We start from the raw sequence: 20,326 nt of genomic DNA, 5'->3' as shown, positions 1-20,326 counted from the left end.
AAAAAAAAAAAAAAAAAAAAAAAAAAAAAACGGAAGAAAAAAAATCAGAGAACCACAGATCAAACGGGGAAGAAAAAAGTATTAATACACATAAGCGGTTATAGACATGGTTTCCAGGGACTCACCCGAATCAATACATGGTTTCCCAACAATGATATGACTGTCATTTATACATGTGGAAAAATGACAGGGTCTTCGGAAGTCATGGAATCAACTCTGTTCCCAAAGGGTGTGGGTTGAGACGTAGGGGGTTAAATACAGAGAGAGAGTTTTCATACACCCGGAGTGTTAAGTTTCATCCACCATCATAGTCTTAAACATCCCCACCTATTGCGTGAAGTGAATAATACCCTCTCCCTCTTACACAATACCCTCTCCCTGTCCATCCGAAAGTCACGATCAAAGGATTCTCTAGGGCCGCGGCTGAAGGGAAACTTGTCTTTCTCGGATCCAATCAAAAAAAATTACATGGCCCCGCTTTGGTACATTTCCCAAACAGTGCACCATAGCCATATAGAGTTTCTATTTAGTATATACTATATACCTCAAAATCCGAGGGCTGTCACAATTATATAGCTACGATCAAGGGATTTTTCTCAATCAGAAGACACCATATATTGAATTAGGAGAAGTGCTTTTCTGTGAGGGAGTGTGGCTTCTACATGTGCTTAAAGCCAATGGAAGCACATAAAAAAGCTTCAATAAAGGCATCATTTTACATTTCATGGGGGGTAGGGCAAAATATTTCCCCTCGCACAGATGCCTCTTAATAATCTTAATCTTAAAATTATTAAGATTTTAATAAAACAGAAAAACTTAATTACAGTAATATCTGAACTACTTTGAAGGACACTAGATATACTAGCACTCCTAGTTTCTAATAAAGTTCTTTCCCCTGGATTTTCACAAAACAACCGCAAAATCTAAACACCACACCCCCAAGAGAAAATAGAATGTGCGAATATGCCCACAATCTTTATTCATCCATTGAAGCTAAACAACTCAAGGAAATCACCCCAACATTAAGCTTCACAGACAAGTCCCTCCCTCCTTGTCTTCAAATGAGCTATTCAACATGTAAAACTACTCCCAATCTAACTCAACACCAATTCTGACCATTTTCTATGGCAGAAAGCTGCAGTTAGGAACAGGATTTGAATAGGAGTTCCCTATTCTAGAACCTCTGTTTCCCATCCATTGATTGCTTCAAGTAAAACAAAGTAAAACATATGACACATTAGCATACATAGGCATTCCGGCAAAATTCTACTTTTGAAGTTCTAGAAGATCCTTAAAAGGTAAAGCAACAGCTTGGCCCATCATACCTTCAGCTTTGAGGACGAGTGGATTCCTGTGACACAGGTGCAGAGCCATAACTTGGGGTAGCACTATTTCCCTCTCCATTTCTTTCTACTCCATAGGCCACTGGTTGCGAATACCCATGGGTTGCCAGGGGAGGCTGTAACTGCCCATAAACAGGAGTATTTGTACCCTGAACATAACTGGACTGCAGTGGGGCTGGCTGTGGAGGATACCCAGCTTGACCATAAGCTGGTTGTGAAGTAGGGAGTTGAATATGAGCTGGCGGAGGGAGTGGAGCCGGTTGCTGCGCCGTAGTAGGGACTGGTAGCTGTGCTCCATACCCCGACTGAGTGAATCCTGTCTGATCATACCCACGTTGATGTGTTGGGGCCGCAGGATAGCTCTGAGTCCCATACCCAGCAATTGAGGCTGCCTGTGGCTGATTGTAAGGGGCCGGATATGCAGACAGTGGTTGGGTTGAAGACTGAGGTGCAGTTGTCCCATCCAATTGAGGTGGTATAGAGGGCGGCCCATACCCTGGAGCTGCGTAAGGTTTTTGCTGATCTTGTTGAGGGGCCTGTGTTATAGCATCCTGTCCATAAGTTTGTGTCTGCTGAGCGTAACCCTGATCATAGCCGTGGCTGGCAGCTGAAGGGGTTTGACCATACCCATAGCTTACATCAGGTGGCACAGATCCTGTCTGGGTTGGCTGTCCATAGTAATTGTACCCAGTGGCTTGCTGAGGTGGTGGAGGCACAGTCGATGAGCTTGACTGATCCCATCCAGCTGGTGGAGGATAGCTGCCATAGTAGGGTGGAGGTGGTGAAGTATATGTTCCAGGCTGTGCAAACCCATATGCAGGCTGTTGCATTGGAGGTGGCCCCGGTGGAACCCAGTTTCCAGTTGATCGGTATCCCGGCTGTGCATAACCACCTGAGAATGATGTGTTTCTAACACGATTCTGCCCAAAAGAAACAATTTGAATTTGAACTACCATAATATGCGTTGAGAACATTCCAGAAAAATGTAAACGCATTGCACATTGGTATGCAATGTTCTAAAACTCATTGCTCAACATGACCATTTAGCACGAAGTAGAATCCTTATTGAGTTGATCCATCATTTGACCCAGAAGGAGACAAGCCAGAAAGAACCTACAAGACCTTTCCAGTACCAACCATGAACCAGGGGATATTAAGAGGTTGCATCACCCAGAAAGACAACATTTTCCCTTGCTCTTTTGCTTCCCCCCTACCCTCAAGTTAGATTTACAGAAAGAAGACAAAAAAGACTAGGTCTACCATCACCGTGGTTTCCATTGCAATGAAGAGTAGCATGCAAATGGAAGTGTTAAGAAACAGGAAATTCTATGAAAGAGAAATTGAAGAAACTTGCACAGGCTCGTTACCCATGCAATTTATTCAGTGTCTAGCTGACCGAACTTTACCTACTGAATACTGATCTGACTAGATTGACTGAGACCAGCTATTTGATAATTTGATGTGTTTGCACACTTAAATAACAATATCAAACAAAATAGATAAAGAAACTCAACACTGTGCACTCAACCCCAACCCCTCTGGTCCCCAAAAAAATCCTACCCCTCTCAAAAAAATTTAAAAGAGAGAGAGCGATAGACCCATTTCAAACTGATACACAGAACTAACCAGAGTCCATGACTGCCTATCAAAATGCAAAGGAAATAGCACAAACTGGAAAATATTCAAAAGAAGATATAGCAGTACTACCAATCAACATCAAACGTGGCTAACAGTAATAATTCAGCCTTTAACTAATGGAAATTTGTTTAGTACAAAAAAAGATCTACTCACCCCACTGATTAGTTCATTGATCAATTCTTTGGCTGAATCAATTTGTTCAGTAGTTCCATTTATATATACTGTTCTTTCTGTTGAAGTATCACCCGGAGGAAGATGTAGCGGTATAATCTGAAGAAAAGAACAAACATAATAAATCACATGGCAATGATATAACATGCAGAAAATACCAAAAACAAGAGATCGATGCCAAGCTCATCATAGGGGGGGGGGGGAAACCTAGCAATAGAAAAGAAGAAAGGCTAAAATCATTAGCCAAGGAGATCAGACAATCATAGGTGAATAACAAAAGCAATAATTTAAAGCAAATACCATTATGAAGAAATACAGACTATGCATGAATGGGATCAGGAACTTGGACTCCCATCATAACTCAAACATCTCTCAGTCAAAATGTAATAAAATTTGTGAAAGGAAAATTACAGTAAATCCAAGTAATGCATACAAAACTACAAATCAAATCTTTTGAATGAATCATATACTACTACTACTTATACCGATGCTGGGGTCCTAGATGAACTTATTGCTGTCACTATATACTGACGTAGATTGGGCTTGTCAAAGAGTGGGCTGCTGGTCCCAATTGAACCAGACAAGCCAGTTCCAATTCTGACCACACAAACCAGCAGCAAGCCAGCCCCAACATGGGTCAATCAGCCAGCCAGATTGCTGCTACTGTTCACCAGGTACTGTTCACATGAACGGTACATTCGGGTCCAATATTGACAGCTGGCTTAGAAGTAGATGCTACCAGTAGTTGTTAGGATATTAGATACTAGTTTCAATTTACTTGTTTTCTTAGCTAGCAAGTAGTTTTGTTTAGGTAGGATTAGTTTCCTCAAGTGTTAGTTTCTATTTTTATTTCTTTGTTTTAGTCTTGGCAAGCAAGCCAAGAAGATGTGGTGTTACCTGGTTGACCAAGTTGTTTAACAAGATTATAAACACAAGGAAGATGATCGGAGGAGAAGCATTGTAGTCTGATTTACAAAAATAAAGGAGACATTTTGAGCTGCAATAACTATAGAAGCATAAAACTAATGAGTCATATGAAGAAACTACGGAAGAAGGTTATTGAAGCCCGCCTAAGAAAAGAAACTAAGATCTTGGAAAACCAATTTGGATCTATGCCAGGTAGATCTACGATTGAGGCTATCTACCTACTAAGGAGGATCATGGAAAGTTATAAAGCCCCACAAAAAGGATCTCCACATGATCTTTATTGACCTAGAAAAAGCATATGACAAAATTCCTAGAGATTTAATCCGGCATGTCCTAGTAAAGAGTAAGGATCGAGTACATATGTGGATATAATTACAAACATGTATAAGGGCGTGGTGACTAGTGTGAGATCCGTGGAATGTTAAGGCAAGGAATTCCCAATCACGATTGGATCACATCAAGGATCAGCCATAATCCCCTATTAGTTTGCGCTTATCATTGATGAGTTAACCAAAAGCATTCTTGAAGAAGACCTATGGTGTATGCTCTTCGCAGATGACATCATTTTAGTGGATGAGACTAAGGTGGGAATTAATACTAAGTTGGAGCTATGGAGATCATAATTGGAAACAAGAGGAAATAAGATTAGTAGAACAAAGACGGAATATGTCAAGAGTAACTTTAGCCACTCTATAATGGATAATGATATGGTGAAAATTGAGGAGCTAGAGATTCCTTAAAGTAAATATTTTAGTTTTTTACACATCTATAATCTACTATAAATAAAGGTGACAAAGAGAATGATATCTCATAGACAATTAAATTGGGATGGATGAAGTGGAGAGGTGCATTCGGAGTCTTATGTGATCGGTGTATCCCTCTAAAGCTCAAGGGAAAATTCTATAAGACTATTGTGCGTCTAGCTTTGATGTATGAAGCGTAATGTTGGGCAGTCAAGAAGAGTCATATTGAGAAGCTACGTACGGCTGAGATGAGGATGTTAAGATAGATGTGCGGTAAAACTATGAAGGATAAAGTAAGGAATAAGCATATTAGAATTGTTCTGGGATTGGCCCCGATCAAAGACAAGCTCTATGAAAGTCAGTTGAGGTGTTATGGCCATGTTCAAAGGAGGCCTGAGGACGCCCTCGTAAGGAGTGATTGAATCCAAATTGAAGGAGCCAAAAGAGCTAGGGACAGACCTAAAATGACTATAGACGAAGTGGTGAGTAATGACATGCATAGCCTTGGTCTTGTCCCAAGTATGACCTTCGATAGAACCTATTGGAGGGCAAGGATCCATGTAGTCGACCACATTTAGCTGAGATTTTCCTAACTACTAGGTTGTGCCTCTTTCCGCTTATTCTCATCTTTCTTTTCTTATCTCTCATCTTTCCATCTCTCCCCTCCCCCACTTCTTTTTAGACTTATTATATTTTATTTTGTATGGATCCATGTAGCCGACCCCATTAATTTGGGATGAGGCTGAGGTTGCTGTTGTTGTTCTAGTCTTGGGAAGCTAGCTTGTAATTTAGGAAGTTTTTGTTTCCATTAGTTAGGAGTTACTATTTCCAATATTTTCCATTTTAGTTTCCAATTTCAGTTTGGAGCACAAAGTCATACTTTCCATATTTGTAATTGCTTGACCAAAGCTATAAATTGGGCCCATCCATTGTAATACTTAAGACATAGATTAGTTAAAATTGTTTGCCATTCAGCCTAATATAGGTGTAGTTCATCACTAGAAACCTCCCAACCTATCTTGGAGTTCTCCCAAACTGTTTAACCAGAACTTTTAGTGATAGACATAGTTGTCAAGGCTGAGCCTAGATAACCAGGCAGGTTTCCAAGGGCTGGGAGATCGCCCTTCTTACTTAACAAGGTGGGCGCCTTGGGATGCCTAGGTCCCAAGATAATCAGTTTTCGTTTTTTATTTAAATTATGTTTTCCTCTAAATAATGTTGTTTCTAACATTTTTATTAGCTTGCATACACGTTGGTGTATAAGTAAGAAGCATGGGATAATTTAGTACCCTACAGGTGTACCCTTGCACCATGACCTGTAGGAATGAGTCGGTCTCGGTCGGGTTCCAGGCTTTAACCGGGCTTCTACTAATTGGCCGTGATTGGACTATAATCAAGCCTTAAACAGGCTAATGCACCATTAAAGCCTTAAACAAGCTTTAATTGTCTTAGATTTTAGGATATTTAAAATACTTTCTTAAATCATCTACAATTTACAAAAGACTTTACACTTAATTACATTCAATAACTGATAAAAATATCAATATATACCTTACAAAGCCTTTTCCCAAATAAATGGGGTAGGCCAATATATATCTTCTTCTACCCCAAAAATCAAAATATACATATAAATGGTTGGGCGAAAAGTGTCAGGCAAAGACAGCCTTGTAAAAGTGTCGGGCTGGTTAGGCACCCGTCGGGCTTACACCTTACAATGTTTTAAAGGATTAGAGGTGTGAGCTCACAACCTCTGATTCTCCCATTTTTCAGGTATCGCCCTACCCTGTTTTTGCTCTCTGCTGGCTGCAAATGATGTTTTTTGGTGGTGTTGGACTGTGAGCTGTATTTATTGGGTTATGTGGAGTGCTATAACCTATTTTGCTTCTCCTAATGTATGCCTTGATCAGTTTTTTCCTTGGGCATAGTGTTTCTTCCCTTTGTGGGATTTATCTCTGAGTATCTGTGAAGGGATTTTTGGGTAGAGTGTGTACTCCATTGTGTTTGTGACTCCGTATCCGCAAGATGACTGAAGATAGTGGACTTAGAGCCCTCTTTGGTGATGTTTCAGCCAGTGCATCGAGTAGTGCCCCTCCTACTCCTATGTTTTGTGATAACCCCCATACTCAGATTTCTATTGTGAAGTTGGACACCACCAACTATTTGGATTGGGCCCATTCTGTGAAGCTTTCCTCGCGGAGTAGCGGAAAGCTAGAGTATATTACAGGTTCCATTAAGGCTCTTCAACCAAATGACCCGACATATCTAAAGTGAGAGACTGAAAACTCCACTATTATGACATGGCTGATTTTCTCCATGAAACTTGAAATTGAAAGAAGGTTTATAAGGAAGGAATCTGCCAAGGATATTTGGGACAGTGTTACTAAAACCTTTGACCGTGTGGGTGATTCGGCCAAGGTTTATCAATTACTTCAGAAGGTTATTGGCATGAAGCAAGGAGATAAAACCATTTCTGAGTACTACAACACTGTCATTAGTCTCTGGGAGGAGTATGATCACTATAGAGACCTCCAACTGTCCAATCCTGAGGATGAGGCTAAGGTTTACCGGACACTTGAGAAGGAGCGGGTTCTTTTGTTGCTTGGTGGGTTGAATCCCGAGTATAAGTCGTTCCGGATACAGATATTGGCCCTGTTTCCACTTCCATCCCTTGATGAAGTGTGTAGCTATTTGCAGAGTGAGGAGACCAGGCGGGTGGCCATAGCACATGCTCCTCCTCTTAAGCGGTCAGCTCTTACTACTAGCACTCAGAAAGATTAGCGTGGTGGTGGCAGAGGCCAAGGCCCACCTCGTGGGGATGATAGACATTGTGATCATTGTGGGAAGTCTGGGCACATCAAAGATAGATGTTGGGCTCTTTATGATCGACCTCCTGGCATGCGTGGTGGTACTAGTGGTCCTCGTGGTGGACGTGGTGGACGTAGTGGGGGAGCTAGAGCCCACAGTGTTGAGGCCGAGCATGCTTCTTCAGGGTCTACTTCTACCCCACAGGCAGAGCACAGTTCCCTCACTAGGGACGATATTGCAGCATTCCACAGGGTCATGTCTCAACTAGGAGGCTCATCATCTTCTTCCCTTACAGTGTCAGATTCCTCAGCTTCCGCATTGCAGGTTTCCTGATCTGCCCCCTCCACCACACCATCTTCGGTTACTGATTCTGCTGCTATGGATTATACGACTGGTACGTCCTATTATTACGATACATACACTATTTGTTCCGGTAGAGATAAGGTCAGGGTTGCCGATGGCTCCCTTTCCTCCATTTCTGGTAAAGGTAGCATTTCTATTACTTCTTCCATTTCACTTGATTATGTTCTTCATGTTTCTGCCCTTACCCGTAATCTCTTATCTGTGAATCATCTGACAAAATCCTTAAACTGTTGTATCACCTTTTTCCTTCTCATTTTCTCTTTCAGGATTTGGTGGCGAAGAAAATTATTGGCAGTGGATGTGAAAAGAAAGGACTTTACCTACTTGAACCCCAATGACCTTTTTTGGCTACAGCTCAGTCTTATGTGTGTGGACGTACTGATAGCAGTTCTGTGGATTCTGTGATGTTGTGGCACCAACGTTTAGGACATCCATCTTTTGTTGTTATGAGGAAACAATTACTCATCTATTTACTTCGTTTCCTCATTCTCATTTCTTTCATTGTGAACCATATATTTTTGCTAAACATTGTCGTTCTTCTTATCCTTATCACGGTAATAGATCTACTATTCCCTTTCACATTGTGCACTCTGATGTTTTGGGGGCCCTCTACTACTACCTCTTTACTTGGTTTTCGTTACTGTCTCTTTTGTTGATGATTTTTCTCGTGCTACTTGGACTGTTCTGATGAAGCACAAGAGTGATGTGTTTGATGCCTTTAAAAATTTTTATCATATGGTATGTACACAGTTTGACACCAAAATTAAAATTGTTCGCTCTGACAAAAAGCAGGGGAGTATATGTATGGTGGTCTTCAAGACTTTTTTACTGGCAATGGCATTATCCATCAGCTAGCTAGTGTTGACACACCCCAACAAAATGGGGTAGCTGAGAGGAAAAACCGCCATTTGTTGGAGGTTAGTAGGAGTCTTCTCTTTGGCATGCATGTCCTTAAAAATTTTTGGTCTGATGCTCTCCTTACTACTGCTTATTTGATCAACCGTATGCCAACACAATTCCTTGACTCCAAAACTCCATTGGACATCTTGTCTCCCCAGTCTTCTTCTTTCTCCCTTCCCCCCAAAGTGTTTGGGTGTATCTGTTATGTCCATGTTAACAAGTCTTCCAGGACTAAACTGGACCCCAAGGCCCTTAAATGCATCTTTCTTGACTACTCCTCCACTACCAAGGGATACAAGTGCTACCATCCTTCTTCCAGACGAAAGCTTCTCTCTAAAGATGTCACATTCCTCGAGTCTACACCCTTTTTTGCCTCTTCTTAGCATCCCTTTTAGGGGGAGCATAATGGAGGTGAAAAGACTACTGATGAGATTCATTTTCTTTCCCCATTGCCTATCTCCCCTTTTATGTTTGACATTGGGAAACACAAAGAGGTGGATATTATTGATGTTGGTGATCATTCAAGAGGTGGTTCAGGTTCAAGAAATGCAAAAGAGACCATTGTGTACACAAGGAGGAACATGAAGACCTGCCAAGAGTCCTCTTTGAATCCAACTCCTGAGATCTACCCTCTTCAGTCAGGTAATATCCTTCCTTCCCCATCAGAGTTAGATCTTCCTATTGCTATTAGGAAGGGAAAGAGAGTTTATACTAACCTTATAGCCTAGTTTGTTTCCTATGACTCTCTCTCCCCTACAGGTGTTGCATTTACCATTGCTCTCTCATCTGCTTCTATTCCTAAGAATGTTTCTGAAGCTATGTCTGACCCTAAGTGGAAGCAAGCCATGGCTGAGGAAATTAAGGCCCTTGAAAAAAATTGCACATGGAAATTGGTTGACCTTCGAAGGGGGAGAACTCCAGTTGGATGCAGGTGGGTCTACACAATCAGTACCGGTCAGATGGTACTATTAAGAAGCACAAAGCAAGGTTGGTGGCGAAAGAATACAGTCAAGTGCATGGGATTGACTATCAAGAGACATTTGCTCCTGTGGCTAAGCATAACACTATAAGGGTCCTTTTGTCTCTAGCAACAAATAGGGATTGGCCTCTGTATCAATTGGGTGTGAAGAATGCCTTTTTGCATGGTGACTTGGAAGAGGAGGTGTATATGCAAACTCCTCCTGGCTTTAAGTTCCCTTCTGCTACAAGAAAAGTGTGTCTTCTAAAGAAGGCCCTATATGGCCTTAAACAGTCTCCAAAAGCCTGGTTTGAAATGTTCCAACAGGCTATCTTGAAGAATGGTTATTCCCAAAGTCAGGCTGACCACACCTTGTTTACCAAGCGTGGTAATGGCACCATTACAGCCTACAACCTTGATTGTCTATGTGGATGACATTGTGGTAACTGGTGATGATAGGACTGAGATAGCCAATCTAAAGAACTACTTAGCCCAACAGTTTGAGATTAAGGACCTTGGACCCTTAAAATATTTTATGGGGATTGAAGTGTCTAGATCAAAAAAAGGTATAAATATATGCCAAAGAAAGTTTACTCTACACCTATTGAAAGAAACAGGGATGTTAGGCTGCAAGCCTGCAAGTTCTCCTATTGCGCAGAATCATAAATTGGGAGAAGATGCTGGCACTTCTCTTGTTGATGCAAGGAAATATCATAGGCTAGTTGGGAAGCTCATTTATTTGCCTTTGACTCGTCCAGATATTACTTATGCAGTGGGGGTGGTGAGCCAGTTTATGCATGCTCCCATGAGTGGGCACTACTGCATCCTCCGGTACTTAAAGTCTTCTTCAGGAAAATGACTACTTTTTGCCAAACATAACCACACCGCATCCTCCAGTACTTAAAGTCCTCTTCAGGAAAATGACTATTTTTTTGCCAAACATAACCACATGAGGATAGAAGGCTTCATTGATGCAGATTGGGCTAGCTTCGTCTCTGATAGGAGATCTACTTCAGGTTATTGCACATTTGTAGGTGAAAACCTAGTTACATGGCAGAGCAAGAAGCAAGCTATGGTGGCTCGGTCTAGTGCAGAGGCAGAATTTAGAGCCATGGCTCATGGCGTGTGTAAACTTCTCTGGTTGAGAAGGCTGGTCCAAAAGTTGGGATTTGATATTGAGGCACCTCCAAGGCTTTATTGTGACAACAAGACTTCTATAAATATGGCCCACAATCATGTGCAACATGACAGGACAAAGCACATAGAGGTGGACAGACACTTCATTAAAGAGAAGATTGACACCGGTTACATATGCACACCTTTTGTGAAGACTGGAGATCAGTTGGCTGATATCTTCACAAAGGGTCTTTTTCATCATCAGTTTAGTTCTCTACTATCCAAGCTGGGAATGCAAGATATTTATTCTTCAGCTTGAGGGGGAGTGTTAGAGATATTAGTTATATTTCTGTAAGTGTAGTTTAGTAATTTGTCGTTATATGTTTTATTTTCATTTCCCTCCTTAGGGAGGTATGTGTAATATCATGTAAATATATTAGTGAAGAAATATATTGGTGTTAGTGAGACTTTACTCACAACACACACATTCTACCATTCTCCTTCTTCTTCATCTTCTTCCTCTCCAACCGATTCTTCCTCCTCTCTCTCTTTCTCCTCTTCTCTCTTAGTTTATCACAAACCTTACATTCTAACTCCAAAGTGGTAGGATACATAGGATTTAGAGTAGGAAATAAAGTCAATTTGCAATTTGCTTCCTTGTTTAGGGTAGTTTTCTATTTCAATTGGGTTTCCTTTTCTCTGTTTTCTCTTTTCTATAAATTAGCTGTAGCCGAAGGAGAACATAGATTGAAGAATAAAGTTATAAGTTGAATATTGTGGTGTGTGCCTGCGGGCCGTGTGCTCCCCTTCCCTCCCTTGTGCGAATCCTCTCCCCCTCCCCTACAACTCTGAGTTCATCTCAGGGATTCTTCCCTACCCCCTACTGGCCCTCCATTAATAACAAAATTAGAAACAGATATTTAATAGAATCTGTCAAGATGACTCAGATGACTCCACGCAAATCACCATCCATTTCAGAAAATACCCAATATGCAAGGCTGGAATGGTCCACCAGGTCTGTTAAACATTCTCCAAAATGGGGTCCACGAAAACTGACAGCTATCACCCAGATTTAGTGCTGGTCGATGGGCACATAATCTGGAAGAAAAATATGGCTTAAAATTTGGCCCAAACATGCTGGTTTGATGAGCTATATTGAGCAGAAACTTGGCTAGACCTGGGCTTAAGCATAATCATCACATGGGCCCAAATATGAGCCTGCCTATAAGTAAAATTAAGGGCCTTTCACTGCATCACATCCAACACTCCATCCCATCATAAAATGTTGATGTAGTTTCATTACTATGGCAATCACACACTTGCAAACATTTCTCAGTAAAATATATAAAAAGAAAGACTGCCACTAATAAACTATTATATAATCTGCATATTTTCCCCTATTTAAGTTCAATGATCTTGCAAAAAATTAATGCCTTGCATGTAAGCTGCAAGTAATCATGATCACATCAGACTGGAATAGAGAAAATATCCAACTGCAGATTGATTCAACCCTATGCACGAAAAAATTATAGATAACCAATTAGAAAACACATTCAGTTCTTCCCATATGGCAAAATCACCAACCTGAATACGAGCTCCAGACCTACTTTGCATGTTCTTTATGGTTTCACCACCTTTACCAATAATCAAAGCAACCTAGGAAAAGCAACAGAGTACACACATTTCACAATTGTGCAATCATACTGATACTTGCTCTGATTTAATGGATGGTTCCAGAATTACCCTGTCATTTGGAACTTTCATCGTAACTTGTTCACCTCCTTGTTGCATAGGATACAATCCACGATTTGCAGATGGACCAGATCCCCCTGCATCTGTCTGGCCCCCACCCAAAACGCAAGGATGCTTGTTAAACAAAATGTAACTCATAAAGTGAAGGGAAGGAGAGCAAGCAACACCTAGGGAATGGTCATTAATAAGTATATGAAAAATTAACATGGAAAAATAAGAAAAATTCGCACCTCTGCAAGAACATCCTTTATTAGTTGTTCCGCCCTACTAATTTGCTCTGGTGTACCAGACAATTCTACAAGTCTTGTCTCAGCATATGGATCAGCTTCTGTATCCTTGGTTACTTGGATCCTAGCCCCTGACTGAAGCTGAAGATACTTTATCGTTTCCCCTCCTTTCCCAATGATAACTCCAACCTGTCGAACAAAAGTCCAAGGTTAGGAGGAAATTTTTCTCAAAAACAATCTAAAAGGCAATAAGATGAGGACAGCAAAACAGTTAACTAGTACCTTGCCATTTGGTATCTCTATTTTCTTACTGGTGCCTTGGAAAGCATGATATGAACCTGATTGTGCAGCAAACGGAAAGGCTCCTGTTTGTGAATTCATTGTAGGCTGAACAGAAGGCTTTGGGGCATGGTCTGGATGAAACCCAAAAGAAATAGTATGAGAAATATAGACAAATCAGTACAAGATGTCACAACAGGAATAGTGAAGATCACATAACCAAATCACCAGAAGAAATAATTATAAAGAGTAGTAATAGTGGGAGAAGAATTTGATGTTACTGATGTAGTCTCCCTGAGAGCTGGGTTCAACCAAGCTAAAGACACCTAAAAGGAGGAGAGTGTACCCAATGGCCTGTGCACAAGCCTCCCACCACTGAGGGGTCTGTGGAGGGTCATATGTACACAACCTTGACCCCCACTTCGCGGAGAGGCTGTTTCCCGACTCAAACATGTGACCACTTGGTCACAATGGAGCAACCTTACCACTGCGCCAAGGCCCACCCTCTAAGCTGAAGGCATCCAAAATTTTCTTATTGCTGACTGAAGAGGTTACAGAAGAAGGTGGTGGCAAAGAGGGATAACCTAAGGTACAAAGTGAAAATTTCCAACCATTTTCTTAGTTCACTCAAGTTAATTACAGATAATTACATTGACTTCTACAGTTACATTGACTTGTAGGATGACACTAGTAGGACACATGTCCAACAATATTACTAACAACAGTTCCATAGCATCTTTGCATTACATAAACAGGTGGTCTGAAGCATCTGTGTTCTGGATGACGCATGTCAATAGAGGCACACAGAAACCAGAAGGCAAGCAAGCATCAGTTGAGTGGAAAGAAAGCAACTCAATCAAATTACAAAAATCAGCTATTTCTCGCATATCATCTTTCAAGGCTCTACCTTCCTATCATTTCAAATACCTCAAATAATGGACGTAAAACTAATACGAGGCCAAAGAGAAAACAACATTTTCACATCCCTCAGGATTATTTTTCCTCCACTCCCACCCCTCAACCTCTCCAGCTCCCCCGACCTTATCAATGTGGTCGCATCACAATAATTTAAATGAGATAATTGGCTTATTATATTTATTGTAAGAAAATGCATGTTTAAAGTTTTAAAACCTCATACTCGTAGGTGTTCGAAAGTCAAAAATATAATCTTGCCACCATAATGAAAAAGCTTCCATGTTTAATCAAGTTTCTTTTCCCCACATGTATGGGATAAAGCTACAACATACTGAATTTTGAGCAAGGGATTCATGGTACGAATGTGCTAAAAAGTGTGACAACAGTTGACATCTCAATACTCTTTATCACGATTAGACTATTCACCATTAGGCACATTTGGATTATGACCCTGATTCCTATCAAACAATCAATTCCCTTACTTGATTCCCTAGTCAGTAAATTTCTTGGAAAGAAAGGGTATTAATTTATTACTCTTTTGAGGTAGAGGGTTGTATGATGTGGTACAAAGTTCTAGAATGAATCTAGGAGCTAAGAGCTGTTGAACCACACTAACAGTCCAAAATCTGACATGATAAAACCTGAGTAAGATGTGACCAGAATAGAGGTAATTTGGGAGACATCCAATACCTAACAAAATACAAGTCAGAATGCTCTTATCTACAAGGATAGCCTTTGTATATTCAAGAACTTGATGCAGTAGAGGAAGGTTAGATTTAAGAGGAAGATCTGAAATCTTTAATAGATCACATGAACCCAGATTCGCAGATCAGAAGTAATAGCTTACAGATATAGATGAAGAAATAGATTTAGGGCAAAAACTTAACAGGTGATGATGCAGCTGGGCGTGGGAAGAATTGGGATTCATTTAGTACTTTGATTTGTTTCCTTTATTGTTAGTGTAGGGTGAGGTTAGGTTAGTACAGAGATTCAATTTCGGATTTCAGTTGCTAATTTAGGTTAGTTTCTATTTTAAATTAGTTTCCATTAATTGATGTTATTTCCTTTAAGTAGTCATGTAAGACTATCGAGATTTCAGTTTTGGATTTTGAAGAATTGAAGATTGAATGAAGTTTTGGCTTGAAACCATGAGTGTCATGCGCGCTTTTCTCCCTTCTCTTCTTCCCTACTTCTTATTCTCATGTTTGTTTCCTCTTTGTTTCATTGGTTACTGTTCACCTTCTTTGTTGGGCAGTAAAACCAAACACCAAAAGGTAGCTTGCTGAACCCTTGTCCTTTACCGATTGACTCAGAGATTTGGCTCGAAGGGTGCTGCCTTGAAGGTAACTCAAACCCTGGAGTATTACCCCCAAAGCTTGGTCCTGCCGAGAGAAATCGACTCGAAACCAAATCTGGTTCTACAACTTGCGCCAAGTTTGATTGCAGCAGCGTAGTTCAAGTTTCAGCTCCTCCATTTGGAGATTGGTTGCTCGGATTCAACACGGTTGGGGAAGGCGAACCTGTTCCCAGATTTTTGTGAGGGTTGGAACCTTGGTCAGGCAGCTGGATCGATTTCTGGGCTTTGTTTTTACGCCTACTTCTGTTTATCGTGAAGAAGAAAAAGGCTGGTTCTCTAAATTGACAAGTAAGGAAGTCACTATTAATTACATAAAACCCCCTGTACCTGAACTCCGGTTCTGCTTACACCCCCTCTTCTTCAATTTCCAGAATAACCCAATTTTTTTAAGTTTTAATTCCAGAACTACCCAGTTGCTAATTACTTACTTTTAAATACCTTCGGATATTATGTTCTTGCCACCCAAATTCTTAACTTAAGCTATCTATCATTCTTGTGGGCCCATAAGCGATCCGATTCCAGCTTTTGGAAGTGATGGCAGAAATAAAAAGATCTATAGATCAATAATAGAATTAAAGTAGAATAAGAATAATGAGGAAAGATTCTGATAAGAGCATATCAGAAGAAAAAGGAAGGAAATAGCAGTTGGCCAGATTTGGAATACTCGTCTACATATGCACATCTCAACAACACAAAATTCTAAAGAAAACTCAAATATATTGTTAATAATGGACTCCACAGTCTGAATGAAGGCTTTAACATCAGGCTGGGTTGATAGGGCTAGGACTGGGTGAGGTCCAACTGGATATGGATGATCAGTGGTGTTTACATATATATACATGTATATGTAATATCTATGTATATACATGTATATATATATATATGTGTGTATGTGTATATATATATATATATAGCCCATTGAAAATTTCTAATTTTCTTCTCATGTTTTGAGCTCCTAATCATTCATAACTTGATCCTATACTAACAAATAAGTGTCCTATTCCAACTCAAACTATTCTAACTTGTAGAATCCTATTCCAACTCAAACTCTTATAACGTGTGGATTAAGACACTCAACTACTACTAATCTCTTGTACCAACTAAAGGCCCCAAATAAGGGCTTATAAATGAGGCTCCCGACAATGAAAATTGCTAGAACAAAAGGCCTTAGTTATATATACTACCCATTCATAGATTCTTTATAGCCCATTCGACTACCACCAGCCATAAGGGAACGGATTGTTTGACAGATATCAAGGTCATAATCCACAAGTGCCTAATGGTGATAAAGGGTATTGAATCATAGTCACACTTATCAGCTCCTTCTTACTATGAATCCCTTGCTCAAAATTTAGAAGGTTGCAGTTTTCTCCCAAACATTTGAGGAAAATAAACTTGATAAAAAATGGAACATTTTTCATTATGGTGGCAAAATTATATTTTCAACTTTCAAAAACTAGGAGTAAGACATTTTAAAATTTTGAACATGCATTTTTTACAATAAATATAATAAGCCAACTATCAAATTCAACTTACTATGATGCAACCACGTTGATAAGGTCAAGGGAGACGGAGATGCTGCAGGGAGGAGTTGAGGAAGAATAATCCTGAGGGATGCAAAAATCTTGTTTTCCCTTTGGCCTTGTAATGGTTTTATGTCCATTATTCGAGGTATTTTAAATGAAAGGAAAGCAACGCCTTCAAAGATGATATGCAAGAATAGCTAATCTTTGTTCTTTGGTTGATGATTTACATTAGTAAAGCAGCTTCAGAGAAAGTGATTATTATTGCGGACAGATACAGCTTTGACTAAGAGCAGTCTAATTTGATTTGGAAAATCAGACCACGTATTAATTCTCTTTTTCTAATTTGAGTTAATGGCTACGTCAAGGATTAAAGTATCGGAAATACACAAAAGATACACACATAAATTAATAAAAAACACATTTTTATACACTTTGGCATTAAAATATATATATATATATATATATATATATCATGCATAAACACTAAAATGGAGAACACCGTATTGAGAGACAAGTGCATTCAATTGAAATTGATATAAATGATGAGGTTCTTTAAGAATAGGAGCGACTAGGATTATGTTGTGCACTTGCCATTATTGGTGAAACTTGATGTCAGTTTAATACAAGAAGTACTGATGATATTTTCCAAATAACGGCAGTCCCCCAAATTTTTGGGGGGGAGGAATCATTTACTGGGGGTAATTTTGAAGAGAAAAACACCCAAAAACTCGCCTCACAGCGTCTTTTCATGATTCTAGCTTCATAAAAGGCATTCTACCCCTTTTAAAGATATGTACCTAGTGTATGGAGCTGTATCAGTACCGTATCGGTCAATACGGTTCGATAAGTACCAATATCCTTAAAATTTTATTCATTCGGGAAATTGTATGTATCGATGGGTATTGGACGATATGTTATGATACTCTACAATACTCATTGATACCCCAAAAAAATATAAAATGCATGTATTGTATAGGTGAGTATTGTATCGATCGATACCAAAACACCAATCCTTTAAACTATGGGTTTCGTCCATTTGTCTCTAATTCAATTGACATGTCTGTTCATATTCATGAGAACTTTTTTCATTCTGTTTTTAGGTTGCTGCGCAAAAAAAAAACTATAACTAGACAAATAAAATAAAATAAAATTCTTAGAGAGGTTTCAATGATAATTAGGACAGGTTGCATTTATAAGAGTGGAGTATGACCCTCCTCCATTTTCCCCTACCTTGTCAGTGTGCATGTAGAATTCTGTTTTTCAATTTCATCTTTGCGCCAAAGCAAAGCAATCTTTTCTATTTTCCAAAAAGAAAAATTTCTGCTTGAATGAACTGTCCCCATCAACTCAAGAAAGTTTAAAAAAAAGCATCCGGGTATAGAACGTATCATCATTATGGATCCAGAATCATGGTTCCAAAATATAGATGTTTTTCCCAAGCTAGGCGACAACGTGGGCTACGAACACAAGTAAAGGAACGTAGTAACCAACCCATAGCCCTGTATTGAACAAGATGCACATAACTCTCCTTGAATATACTTCTATGATGCGTTATTAGGGTTAGGGTTTCAGAGATAACAACTGATTTGAAACATACATCAGCATTGAACAAATAATTTACAGAAAACGATAAAAATCAGATAGCTAAAACCCTAGAAAATGACGTTTTACCTGAAAATGAGGAGTTGGATTGAAAATCTCCGGAGTATGACTCTGAGGAGTCGTCGAGGCGAGTTCTCTTGGATCCAGCATCACTAACAAGTCGAGCCACAATTTCCTGAGCTTTCTGTTTCGCGAGCTGGATTTCTTCCCACTTCCTCTTGTTCGTATCCGTCTCCGGATGCATATATGCTTCTTCTTCTCCCATTTGAACTTCAAGTTAGTTCCAGTTTGTTCCGATTGTACAAACTCAATAGATTTGAGCCTCAGAGTCGATACGCAGACACGATAGGCACTGGAGAAAAGATGAGGAAAGACCGACTAAGGATGAGAGAAACCAGAAACCAAACCATAACGGAGGGAAATGTCTTCGCAATATTATTTATATATATGGTTCATTATGACTTTGACCTTCAATTTAATGGGAATTACAGTAATGCCCTAGTTATGTGCCTGTGGCCCCGCGTGAATGATACAATCTCGGCTTAAGAAAATAAAAACTAAATAGAAAACGAGCAGTCCAGGAAATTACGCCCACAGGCACATGGATTTAGTTATCGGTGGATACTAACACGATACCAATTCGGATCTATCGGATCGATCAATTTTATCTTTACCTTTTGCCTTTTGGTATTGAAGGTAGGTAACTTGCTGAACCATTCTAAATCCTTTTTTTATGTTATTCATAGTTAAATAATTATGATAAGAATTGATACGGCCAAATTGATTGCCCAGTAGGGTAAGGACATACGTCGCCCACCTGGACACGTGTCACCCACCTAATAGAGGCTGCAAGGACTCTACCACGTCAACCACGTGAAGAGAATATTCCCCACGAAGGGGGTAGGACGTATCCGAGTAGGACTCTAAAAGGAAAGGAGGTGGACCCGAGGAGGACTCCTCCAAGGAAAAGGAAAACCCTAAACCCTAAGAGCTATATAAGAGGGCCCGAGAGGAAGGAAGAAGGTAAGCATCAATACCCACACCATTACTCCTGTAAAAAAAACTGTGCGGCTGATCTCTAACTTGAGCGTCGGAGGACTAACCCCGGATAAAGCTCTGGGCCTCTGCCGTCTGTGCTTATGCAGGATCAGCTCATACGGATTTTCGGCAGCAACAGATTGGCGCCGTCTGTGGGAACGACAGTAATGGTGGGGAGAACCTACAATCGTAAAAAGACGAGAACAGCATCAAACATGAACATGGGGGAGGAGGAACCTTCAGGAGGGCACCCTTCCCCGATGGAAATTGGACTAGAAAGGGAGAGCGATGATCGGGAAGGTTCCGTGAGGTACCAGCGTTCGGCCGGATATTCGGTGCGCGGAGATAGTAATCCTCCGCCCCCTCCTAGAGCGCAGGAATATGTGACGAGGGAGCAGTTCAAAGCCCTCTAGGAAAAATATGACCGAATGGCTGAGCAATGAAGGAGGCCTCCAAAGTTGTCTCCTAAGGAGGCCTCCAAAGTTGTCTCCTAAAAGACCGGCGGAGCACCGCGAGGCCCCCATATCCAGCCCGAGAGAGCTCGAGACGAGGATCGGAGTAGTACAGGATCGATAAGGTCCGGTCATAATTTTTGAAATCGAGCAATGAGGGAAAGTCCCACACCTAGGGGAAGGACGCGGCTTGCTGCCGAAGACAGACATGGGG

General features: G+C 40.4%; 1 protein-coding gene across 1 annotated transcript; it reads right to left on the bottom strand.

Moving 5' to 3' along the window:
- Positions 1-766: 766 nt before the first annotated feature.
- On the bottom strand, positions 767-19,030 carry LOC122083932 (far upstream element-binding protein 2-like). Its single transcript, XM_042651873.1, has 8 exons — positions 18,692-19,030; positions 13,226-13,356; positions 12,947-13,132; positions 12,708-12,803; positions 12,549-12,620; positions 3,135-3,251; positions 1,326-2,263; positions 767-1,204 (listed from the first exon to the last, which is right to left on the bottom strand). The coding sequence occupies exons 1-7, from the start codon at positions 18,885-18,887 to the stop codon at positions 1,328-1,330; spliced, it is 1,734 nt and encodes a 577-aa protein (XP_042507807.1). The 5' UTR covers positions 18,888-19,030; the 3' UTR covers positions 767-1,204; positions 1,326-1,327.
- Between the last annotated feature and the right edge of the window lie 1,296 nt (positions 19,031-20,326).

Source organism: Macadamia integrifolia, chromosome 7 (genome assembly GCF_013358625.1).
Source record: "Macadamia integrifolia cultivar HAES 741 chromosome 7, SCU_Mint_v3, whole genome shotgun sequence".
NCBI classification, from domain to species: domain Eukaryota; kingdom Viridiplantae; phylum Streptophyta; class Magnoliopsida; order Proteales; family Proteaceae; genus Macadamia; species Macadamia integrifolia.
This window is presented reverse-complemented; position numbering and strand designations above follow the sequence as displayed.